General features: G+C 41.5%; 1 protein-coding gene across 1 annotated transcript; it reads left to right on the top strand.

Annotated features, from left to right (window-relative positions):
• Positions 1-1,112: 1,112 nt before the first annotated feature.
• LOC115182256 (laminin subunit alpha-5-like) lies at positions 1,113-11,261 on the top strand (the record flags this gene model as incomplete). Its single annotated transcript, XM_029743876.1, has 3 exons — positions 1,113-1,230; positions 9,213-9,331; positions 11,091-11,261. Coding segments are annotated over 3 exons (408 nt in total), but the record flags the coding sequence as incomplete, so codon positions are not given.
• Positions 11,262-12,576: the final 1,315 nt, after the last annotated feature.

Raw genomic sequence — 12,576 nt, 5'->3', positions numbered from 1 at the left:
TTTCATCTGTCTCCTCTCTCTGTTCTCTCTCTATGCTGTCCTCGCTCATCTCCGCGTCTTCTTTCTCTGTCCCTCTCTCTCTCTCTGTCTCCTCCTCTCTCTCAGTCTTCTTCTTCGGCTGTCTACTCTCTCTCTCTCATCTCGCTCTCACTTTATCTCTCTCTCTACTCACTCTCGTCCTCTGTCTTCTGGCTTCTCCTCACCGCGTCCTCGCTTGTCCTCCTCTCTCTCATGTCTCTGCTCCTCTCTGTCTCTTTCTCTCTCTCGCTGGTCATCTCTCTCTCTCCTCTTCTCTCTCTTTGCTGTCTTCTCGCTGAAGCTCTCTCTCTGTCTCTCTGCTCACTTCTCTCTCCTCCGCTTGTCCTCTCTCTCCCTCTCTCTCTCCAATCTCTCTCGCTGGTCTCTGCTGTCTCTTCTCTCTTCCGCTCGGGCTGTCCTCACTCTCACTCTGTCTCTCTCTCTCTCGCTGTCTCTCTCTCTCTCTCTCTCTTTGTCTGTCTCTCTCTTTGTCTCTCTGTCTCTCTGTGTGTCTGTCTTTGATGATAGATCGATGGGAACAAACGTCACACACACACACAAACGTCAAAGCCGGACACAGAAATTCAAGCCTTTCTGTTATTGAATTACTCTCTTTGATTAGTGCACCAAGGGAACACATCTGTTTTTATTAACTCACGACCAGATGAATAGAGAAATTAAGCTCACAATTCCTACCGTCGATGACACATACTGTATTAGCCTTTATGAAGTGTCATCCCAAATGCCACCCTGTTCCCTATATAGTGCACTTCCTTTAACCAGAGCCCTATGGAGAATAGGATACAGGACACAGCCCAGGTTAAGGTCTAAATGTTACTGTGTGTGACAATGACATACTAAAAGACAGAGAAGGGGAGTATTCATATTTCAAAAGGAATTTGGAGAATTGCCTTGATATAAACATTCCCTGTGTTTCAGATAAAATCATGACTGTTGGATGTTATTTTCTACTAGCAGATTTCTCTCTCTATTTGTCTCCCCCATCTTTGAGAATTCCCCCTAAAAATGGCCCCTTTTCATGCTTCTCTGAAAAGTAAATGTTGAATATATTTTAATACGTCTTCTTTCTCCAGCTCTTCCACGTGGCCTATGTCCTGATCAAGTTTGCCAACTCTCCTCGACCAGACCTGTGGGTGCTAGAACGTTCCACAGACTTCGGAGAGACCTACCAGCCGTGGCAGTTCTTTGCCTGTGAGTAGGGCTGGGAATTGGACCTCACGATACAGTATTATCACGATACTTAGGTGCCGATGTGTATCGCAATTCTCATGATTCTATATGCATTGTGATTCTCATGATTCTATATGCATTGTGATTCTCATGATTCTATATGTATTGTGATTCTCATGATTCTATATGCATTGTGATTCTCATGATTCTATATGTATTGTGATTCTCATGATTCTATATGCATTGTGATTCTATATGCATTGTGATTCTCATGATTCTGTATGTATTGTGATTCTCATGATTCTATATGCATTGTGATTCTCATGATTTTAAATGCATTGTGATTCTATATGCATTGTGATTCTCATGATTCTGTATGTATTGTGATTCTCATGATTCTATATGCATTGTGATTCTCATGATTCTATATGCATTGTGATTCTCATGATTCTGTATGCATTGTGATTCTCATGATTCTGTATGTATTGTGATTCTCATGATTCTATATGCATTGTGATTCTCATGATTCTATAGGTATTGTGATTCTCATGATTCTATATGCATTGTGATTCTCATGATTCTATATGCATTGTGATTCTCATGATTCTATATGCATTGTGATTCTCATGATTCTATATGTATTGTGATTCTCATGATTCTATATGCATTGTGATTCTCATGATTCTATATGCATTGTGATTCTCATGATTCTATATGCATTGTGATTCTATATGCATTGTGATTCTCATGATTCTGTATGTATTGTGATTCTCATGATTCTATATGCATTGTGATTCTCATGATTTTAAATGCATTGTGATTCTATATGCATTGTGATTCTCATGATTCTGTATGTATTGTGATTCTCATGATTCTATATGCATTGTGATTCTCATGATTCTATATGCATTGTGATTCTCATGATTCTGTATGCATTGTGATTCTCATGATTCTGTATGTATTGTGATTCTCATGATTCTATATGCATTGTGATTCTCATGATTCTATAGGTATTGTGATTCTCATGATTCTATATGCATTGTGATTCTCATGATTCTATATGCATTGTGATTCTCATGATTCTATATGCATTGTGATTCTCATGATTCTATATGCATTGTGATTCTCATGATTCTATATGCATTGTGATTCTCATGATTCTATATGCATTGTGATTCTCATGATTCTATATGCATTGTGATTCTATATGCATTGTGATTCTCATGATTCTATATGCATTGTGATTCTCATGATTCTATATGCATTGTGATTCTCATGATTCTATATGCATTGTGATTCTCATGATTCTATATGCATTGTGATTCTCATGATTCTATATGCATTGTGATTCTATATGTATTGTGATTCTCATGATTCTATATGCATTGTGATTCTCATGATTCTATATGCATTGTGATTCTCATGATTCTATAGGTATTGTGATTCTCATGATTCTATATGCATTGCAATTCAATACTCTTTTATTGTGACTTGATGTTCCAAACATATTGCTCACTGTAGGTCTGCTGCAAAGAGAGAGACATGAGAAAATGAGTTTTGATCAATCATGGGAAATAAAAGTGTTGATAACATGTTGGCTCACTATCTAAAAAGATGTAGGACAAGCTATAGGATGAAAAATACCTGAGTTTTGGCGCAGGTACAGCCGACTAGTGTTAGCTAACGCTACCTAGAAAAAAAAACATTTTTTTTTTTGTTATTTTTACAAATCGATACTTGGAGTCAAAGTATCGACATAATATCGTCCAAAAGTAATATTGCGATATGTAACAGTATTGATTTTTCGACGTCACTACATGTTCCTGTGACTAGAACTGTTAGACACATTTGATTTCCTGAACTTGACTTCCTGAACTTGGCTTCCTGAACTTGACTTCCTGAACTTGGCTTCCTGAACTTGGCTTCCTGAACATTGAGAAGAGAAGGCTCAGGAAGAGCATTAGGTTTGTGTGTTAGTGCAGGTGTCTGGGAAGTTTGATAGATAAACCCCTGAGTTTGTTTTCCACCCTTTTTTGTGTTAAGTTGTGTGTGTTTTAGATGTTTGTGATTCTAAAGGTTGTTCCCGGGGGGTTTGGTTTGGAATAACCTTGAGAGGCAGGGGCCATGGGGTGGGTGGGCTCTCACAGAGCTGCTTCCACCTGACTGAAGGCACCAGCTGTCAATCAATAGGTGGGAGACTGGAACATTCCGAGCATTGCTGCCAGCCCACCTCAGCGTCAGTACAGGCCCTGGCTAGATCCGATACAGCTTCGTTGCTTTATTATGTTCCTCTTAGGGAAAACACGAGGCAGAGACATATGCCACATTATCATGGTTCAAAAGAAGGTAAAGAGAGAAATGTAAATGGAGGGAGGCAGGGGGGGAGTGAGAGCAGCAGCTGTGTTATACAAACTAATGTGTGTTTAAAATAACACATACAGCAGAACGTGATCCTAACACACACGCAGAACGTGATCCTAACACACACGGAGAACGTGATCCTAACACACACGCAGAACGTGATCCTAACACATACAGCAGAACGTGATCCTAACACATACAGCAGAACGTGATCCTAACACACACGGAGAACGTGATCCTAACACATACAGCAGAACGTGATCCTAACACATACAGCAGAACGTGATCCTAACACACACAGCAGAACGTGATCCTAACACACACGCAGAACGTGATCCTAACACATACAGCAGAACGTGATCCTAACACATACAGCAGAACGTGATCCTAACACACACAGCAGAACGTGATCCTAACACATACGCAGAACGTGATCCTAACACACACGCAGAACGTGATCCTAACACACACGCGGAACGTGGTCCTAACACACACGCAGAACGTGATCCTAACACACGCAGAACGTGATCCTAACACATACAGCAGAACGTGATCCTAACACATACAGCAGAACGTGATCCTAACACACACGCAGAACGTGATCCTAACACACACGCAGAACGTGATCCTAACACATACAGCAGAACGTGATCCTAACACACACGCGGAACGTGATCCTAACACACGCAGAATGTGATCCTAACACATACAGCAGAACGTGATCCTAACACATACAGCACAACGTGATCCTAACACATACAGCAGAACGTGATCCTAACACACACGCAGAACGTGATCCTAACACACACGCAGAACGTGATCCTAACACATACAGCAGAACGTGATCCTAACACACACGCGGAACGTGATCCTAACACACGCAGAATGTGATCCTAACACATACAGCACAACGTGATCCTAACACATACAGCAGAACGTGATCCTAACACATACAGCACAACGTGATCCTAACACACACAGCAGAACGTGATCCAGATGCTTTAAGGAGGAGTTTTCTGGGCGTATTATCAGGGGTCTCTTAAAGAGTGATGAAGATCAGGCTAACGGCTCGTGGTCCTGAATGGCTCAGTAGGTAGAGCATGGTGCTTGCACCAACCAGGGTTGTGGGTTGGATTCCCTGGGCCACCCATACTCAGAGAGAGAGACACAGAGAGAGAGACACAGAGAGAGAGAGACAGAGAGAGAGAGAGAGAGAGAGAGAGAGAGAGAGAGCGAGAGAGAGAGAGAGAGAGAGAGAGAGAGAGAGAGAGAGAGAGAGAGAGAGAGAGAGAGAGAGAGAGAGAGAGAGAGAGAGAGAGAGAGAGAGAGAGAGAGAGAGAGAGAGAGAGAGAGAGAGAGAGAGAGAGAGAGATTTCCCTATACACAGTTATAAAACAGAACAGCAGCAGACCCTTTAGCCCAGGGGGTTTTAACAGCCTGAATTTCCACACCTGCTCTCTCACCTGTAGACGCACGCTGTCGGGGAGTAGTGAATTACACACTATAATGCCATTTACTAGTCAGTGTTGGAGGGTAGTGAATTGCACACTATAATGCCATTTACTAGTCAGTGTTGGAGGGTAGTGAATTACACACTATAATGCCATTTACTAGTCAGTGTTGGAGGGTAGTGAATTACACACTATAATGCCATTTACTAGTCAGTGTCGGGGAGTAGTGAATTACACACTATAATGCCATTTACTAGTCAGTGTTGGAGGGTAGTGAATTACACACTATAATGCCATTTACTAGTCAGTGTTGGAGGGTAGTGAATTACACACTATAATGCCATTTACTAGTCAGTGTCGGGGAGTAGTGAATTACACACTATAATGCCATTTACTAGTCAGTGTTGGAGGGTAGTGAATTACACACTATAATGCCATTTACTAGTCAGTGTTGGAAAGTAGTGAATTACATGCACTGTAGTTCAGCAAATAATTTCATTACATCTTGCTGTAGCTTGGTGGTAGTTTAACTAAATCCAGACTTGGTAATATTTGCAGTAGTTCATTATTCTTTTGCTGTGTAGTTAACTACTGGAACTACACACTACTGTTTCTGAAGAAAGAGAAACAAATATGGGGTAAGGTAGTCCAGAATTTCCTTTCTGATTGGGCCTCAGACCTGCCTGGATGTCCATTCTGATTGGGCCTCAGACCTGCCTGGATGTCCTTTCTGTTTGGGCCTCAGACCTGCCTGGATGTCCTTTCTGTTTGGGCCTCAGACCTGCCTGGATGTCCTTTCTGTTTGGGCCTCAGACCTGCCTGGATGTCCTTTCTGTTTGGGCCTCAGACCTGCCTGGATGTCCTTTCTGTTTGGGCCTAAGACCTGCCTGATTGTCCTTTCTGTTTGGGCCTAAGACCTGCCTGATTCTCACGTCAAACTGTTTTTATGTGTAATAGGCTAAATTACACATTCTGTTAACATCTGACTCCAGAGTGAACTGTTCTTGCAATTTGTAGTTTATAACATCTCAGATTTAGATATGATCATTTTTCACGAAGTAGTTTAGGTGTAGTGAACTACATTTTCAAAGTAATTTTAGTTAAGTAAACTATACTGAATAAATTATAAGCGCTACATATGACAATTTCATAGTTTTTACTGAGTTACAGTTCATATAAGGAAATCTGTCAATTGAAAAACATTCATTAGGCCCTAATCTATGGATTTCACATGACTGGAATACAGATGTAAATCTGTTGATCACAGATCACAGATAACTGAAAACAAAAGTAGCGGCATGGATCATTAAACCAGTCAGTATCTGGTGTGACCACCATTTGCCTCATGCAGCGCGACACATCTTTGCATATAGTGGATCAGGCTTTTTGATTGTGGCCTGTGGAATATTGTCCCACTCCTTTTCAATGGCTGTGCGAAGTTACTGGAAATTGGCGGGACCTGGAACACGCTGTCGTACACGTCGATCCAGAGCATCCCAAACATGCTCAATGGGTGACATGTCTGGTGAGTATGCAGACCATGGAAGAACATGTTCAGCTTCCAGGAATTGTGTACAGATCCTTGCGACATGGGGGCTGTGCATTATCATGCTGAAACATGAGGTGATGGTGGCGGATGAATGGCACGACAATGGGCCTCAGGAGCTCTTCACGGTATCTCTGTGCATTCAAATTGCCATCGATAAAATGTAATTGTGTTCGTTGTCTGTAACTTACGTCTGCCCATACCATAACCCCATCACCACCATGGGGCACTCAGTAAACAACTTCAGCAAACCGCTCGCCCACACGACGCCATTCACATGGTCTGCGGTTGTGAGGCCGTTTGGTAGAGAAATGAACATTACATTCTCTGCCAACAGCTCTGGTGGACATCCCTGCAGTCAGCATGCCAATTGCATGCTCCTTTAACTTGAGACATCTGTGGCATTGTGTTGTGTGACAAAACTGCACATTTTAGAGTGACCTTTTATTGTACCCAGCACAAGGTGCACCTGTGTAATGATCATGCCGTTGATTCAGATGGATATATAACCTTGGCAAAGGAGAAATGTTCACTAACAGGGATGTAAACATATTTGGGCACAACATTTGATTTTTTTTGTGCATATGGAAAATTTGAGGGATCTTTTTATTTCAGCTCAGCACTTTAAATGTTGCATTTTATATTTTTGTTCAGTGTAGGTTTTTCTTAAGGGAGGCTTTAGTGAAGTTTAACTTCTTCCAGTGTGAAGTAATTGGTAGCTTGGTCAAATACATTTTCAGAGTAGCTTCCCCAACACTGTTACTAAACCAACACCCATCTCAGCTCATATGTGTTTGTGTATTTATGTGTGTTTGTGTATTTATGTGTGTTTGTGTATTTATATGTTTGTGTATTTATGTGTGTTTGTGTATTTATGTGTGTATTTGTTTGTGTATTTATATGTGTTTGTGTATTTATATGTGTATTTGTTTGTGTATTTATATGATTTTGTGTATTTATATGTGTTTGTGTATTTGTGTGTATTTATGTGTGTTTGTGTATTTATGTGTGTTTGTGTATTTATGTGTGTTTGTGTTTTTATGTGTGTTTGTGTATTTATGTGTGTTTGTGTATTAATGTGTGTTTGTGTATTTATATGTGTTTGTGTATTTATGTGTGTTTGTGTATTTCTGTATTTATGTGTGTTTGTGTATTTATGTGTGTTTGTGTATTTATGTGTGTTTGTGTAGTTATATGTTTGTGTATTTATGTGTGTTTGTGTATTTATGTGTGTATTTGTTTGTGTATTATATGTGTTTGTGTATTTATATGTGTATTTGTTTGTGTATTTATATGATTTTGTGTATTTATATGTGTTTGTGTATTTGTGTGTATTTATGTGTGTTTGTGTATTTATGTGTGTTTGTGTATTTATGTGTGTTTGTGTTTTTATGTGTGTTTGTGTATTTATGTGTGTTTGTGTATTAATGTGTGTTTGTGTATTTATATGTGTTTGTGTATTTATGTGTGTTTGTGTATTTCTGTATTTATGTGTGTTTGTGTATTTATGTGTGTTTGTGTATTTATGTGTGTTTGTGTAGTTATATGTTTGTGTATTTATGTGTGTTTGTGTATTTATGTGTGTATTTGTTTGTGTATTTATATGTGTTTGTGTATTTATATGTGTATTTGTTTGTGTATTTATATGATTTTGTGTATTTATATGTGTTTGTGTATTTGTGTGTATTTATGTGTGTTTGTGTATTTATGTGTGTTTGTGTATTTATGTGTGTTTGTGTTTTTATGTGTGTTTGTGTATTTATGTGTGTTTGTGTATTTATGTGTGTTTGTGTATTTATATGTGTTTGTGTATTTATGTGTGTTTGTGTATTTATGTGTGTTTGTGTATTTATATGTTTGTGTATTTATGTGTGTTTGTGTATTTATGTGTGTATTTGTTTGTGTATTTATATGTGTTTGTGTATTTATATGTGTATTTGTTTGTGTATTTATATGATTTTGTGTATTTATATGTGTTTGTGTATTTGTGTGTATTTATGTGTGTTTGTGTATTTATGTGTGTTTGTGTTTTATGTGTGTTTGTGTATTTATGTGTGTTTGTGTATTTATGTGTGTTTGTGTATTTATATGTGTTTGTGTATTTATGTGTGTTTGTGTATTTCTGTATTTATGTGTGTTTGTGTATTTATGTGTGTTTGTGTATTTATATGTGTTTGTGTATTTATGTGTGTTTGTGTATTTATGTGTGTATTTGTTTGTGTATTTATATGTGTTTGTGTATTTATATGTGTATTTGTTTGTGTATTTATATGATTTTGTGTATTTATATGTGTTTGTGTATTTGTGTGTATTTATGTGTGTTTGTGTTTTTATGTGTGTTTGTGTATTTATGTGTGTTTGTGTAATTATGTGTGTTTGTGTATTTATGTGTGTATTTGTTTGTGTATTTATGTGTTTGTGTATTTGTGTGTATTAATGTGTGTTTGTGTATTTATGTGTGTTTGTGTTTGTGTTTTTATGTGTGTTTGTGTATTATGTGTATTTGTGTATTTATGTGTGTTTGTGTATTTATGTGTGTTTGTGAATTTATGTGTGTTTGTGTATTTATGTGTGTTTGTGTATTTATGTGTGTTTGTGTATTTATGTGTGTTTGTATATTTATGTGTGTATGTGTGTTTTAACAGCTTCTAAGAGAGACTGCACTGAGCGCTTCGGACAGCGAAGCATCGAACGGATCAACTCCGACAACGACGTCATCTGTACCACTGAATACTCCCGCATCGTACCCCTGGAGAATGGAGAGGTACAGTGTGTGTATATATGTGTGTGTGTACATACAGCATGTGTGCATATGAGCGTTACAGCGTCTGTGTGTGTGTGTGTGTGTGTTACAGCGTCTGTGTGTGTGAGTGTTACAGCGTCTGTCTTTGTGTGTGTTATAGCGTCTGTGTGTACAGTCGTGGCCAAAAGTTTTGAGAATGACACAAATATTAATTTTCACAAAGTCTGCGGCCTCAGTTTGTATGATGGCAATTTGCATATACTCCAGAATGTTATGAAGAGTGATCAGATGAATTGCAATTAATTGTAAAGTCCCTCTTTGCAATGCAAATTAACTGAATCCCAAAAAAAACATTTCCACTGCATTTCAGCCCTGCCACAAAAGGACCAGCTGACATCATGTCAGTGATTCTCTCGTTAACACAGGTGTGAGTGTTGATGAGGACAACGCTGGAGATCACTCTGTCATGCTGATGGAGTTCGAATAACAGACTGGAAGCTTCAAAAGGAGGGTGGTGCTTGGAATCATTGTTCTTCCTCTGTCAACCATGGTTACCTGCAAGGAAACATGTGCCGTCATCATTGCTTTACACAAAAAAGGGCTCCACAGCCAAGGATATTGCTGCCAGTAAGATTGCACCTAAATCAACCATTTATCGAATCATCAAGAACTTCAAGGAGAGCGGTTCAATTGTTGTGAAGAGGGCGCCCAAGAAAGTCCAGCAAGCGCCAGGACCGTCTCCTAAAGTTGATTCAGCTGCGGGATCGGGCACCACCAGTACAGAGCTTGCTCAGGAATGACACCAGGCAGGTGTGAGTGCATCTGGACGCACAGTGAGGCGAAGACTTTTGGAGGATGGCCTGGTGTCAAGAAGGGCAGCAAAGAAGCCACTTCTCTCGAGGAAAAACATCAGGGACAGACTGATATTCTGCAAAAGGTACAGGGATTGGACTGCTGAGGACTGGGGTAAAGTCATTTTCTCTGATGAATCCCCTTTCCGATTCTTTGGGGCATCCTGAAAAAAGCTTGTCCGGAGAAGACAAGGTGAGCGCTACCATCAGTCCTGTGTCATGCCAACAGTAAAGCATCCTGAGACCATTCATGTGTGGAGTTGCTTCTCAGTCAAGGGAGTGGGCTCACTCACAATTTTGCCAAAGAACACAGCCCTGAATAAAGAATGGTACCAACACATCCTCTGAGAGCAACTTCTCCCAACCATCCAGGAACAGTTTGGTGATGAACAATGCCTTTTCCAGCATGATGGAGCACCTTGCCATAAGGCAAAAGTGATAACTAAGTGTCTCGGGGAACAAAACATCGATATTTTGGGTCCATGGCCAGGAAACTCCCTAGACCTTAATCCCATTGAGAACTTGTGGTCGATCCTCAAGAGGCGGGTGGACAAACAAAAACCCACAAATTCTGACAAACTCCAAGCATTGATTATGCAAGAATGGGCTGCCATCAGTCAGGATGTAGCCCAGAAGTGAATTGACAGCATGCCAGGGCAGATTGCAGACGCCTTGAAAAAGAAGGGTCAACACTGCAAATATTGACTCTTTGCATCAACTTCATGTAATTGTCAATAAAAGCCTTTCGACACGTATGAAATGCTTATAATTATACTTCAGTATTCCATAGTAACATCTGACAAAAATATCTAAAGACACTGAGGCAGCAGACTTTGTGAAAATGTATATTTGTGTCATTCTCAAAACTTTTCGCCACGGCTGTATACCTACTGTTTGTGTGTGTTTGTGACATCGTCCCTCTCTCCCAGGTGGTGGTGTCTCTAGTGAACGGGCGTCCCGGGGCGATGAACTTCTCCTACTCCCCAGTCCTGAGGGATTTCACCAAGGCCACCAACATCCGCCTCCGCTTCCTCAGAACCAACACCCTCCTGGGACACCTGATGGGCAAGGCCCTCCGCGACCCCACCGTCACACGCAGGGTGGGTACTGGGTTAGGGTACTGGGTTAGGGTACATGGTAGTGGGTTAGGATACTGGGTTAGGGTACTGGGTTAGGGTACTGAGTTAGGATACTGGGTTAGGATACTGGGTTAGGGTACTGGGTTAGGGTACTGAGTTAGGATACTGGGTTAGGATACTGGGTTAGGATACTGGGTTAGGGTACTGGGTTAGGGTACTGGGTTAGGGTACTGGGTTAGGTTACTGGGTTAGGATACTGGGTTAGGGTACTGGGTTAGGGTACTGGGTTAGGTTACTGGGTTAGGATACTGGGTTAGGATACTGGGTTAGGGTACTGGGTTAGGATACATGGTAGTGGGTTAGGGTACTGGGTTAGGGTACTGGGTTAGGGTACATGGTAGTGGGTACTGGGTTAGGATACATGATAGTGGGTACTGAGTTAGGGTACTGGGTTAGGATATTGGGTTAGGATACTGGGTTAGGATACTGGGTTAGGGTACTGGGTTAGGGTACTGGGTTAGGATACTGGGTTAGGGTACTGGGTTAGGGTACTGGGTTAGGATACTGGGTTAGGGTACTGGGTTAGGATACTGGGTTAGGGTACTGGGTTAGGGTACTGGGTTAGGATACTGGGTTAGGGTACTGGGTTAGGGTACTGGGTTAGGATACTGGGTTAGGGTACTGGGTTAGGGTACTGGGTTAGGGTACTGAGTTAGGGTACTGGGTTAGGTTTGTGGTTAGGGTACTGGGTAGTGGATACTGGGTTAGGATACTGGGTTAGGGTACATGGTAGTGGATTTGAATACTGGGTTAGGATACTGGGTTAGGGTACTGGGTTGTGGGTACAGGACCAACACCCTCCTGGGGCACCTGATGGGCAAGGCCCTCCGTGACCCAACCATCAGACACAGGGTGGGTACTACTGGGTAGAGGGAAGAGAGGGTAGGGGGCGAGAGGGGCAGGAGGTAGAGAAGGGGTCAGAGGGTAGGGGGCAGGAGGTAGAGAAGGGGTGAGAGGGTAGGGGGCAGGAGGTAGAGAAGGGGTGAGAGGGTAGGGGGGGCAGGAGGAGAGAAGGGGTGAGAGGGTAGGGGGGGCAGGAGGTAGAGAAGGGGTCAGAGGGTAGGGGGCAGGAGGTAGAGAAGGGGTGAGAGGGTAGGGGGGCAGGAGGTAGAGAAGGGGTGAGAGGGTAGGGGGCAGGAGGCAGAGAAGGGGTGAGAGGGTAGGGGGCAGGAGGTAGAGAAGGGATGAGAGGGTAGGGGGCAGGAGGTAGAGAAGGGGTGAGAGGGTAGGGGGGGGGCAGGAGGTAGAGAAGGGGTGAGAGGGTAGGGGCAGGAGG

The sequence above is a fragment of the Salmo trutta genome, unplaced genomic scaffold, assembly GCF_901001165.1.
Source record: "Salmo trutta unplaced genomic scaffold, fSalTru1.1, whole genome shotgun sequence".
Classification (NCBI taxonomy): domain Eukaryota; kingdom Metazoa; phylum Chordata; class Actinopteri; order Salmoniformes; family Salmonidae; genus Salmo; species Salmo trutta.
Note: the sequence above shows the minus strand (reverse complement) of the source record. Positions and strands in the feature narration are given on the sequence as shown.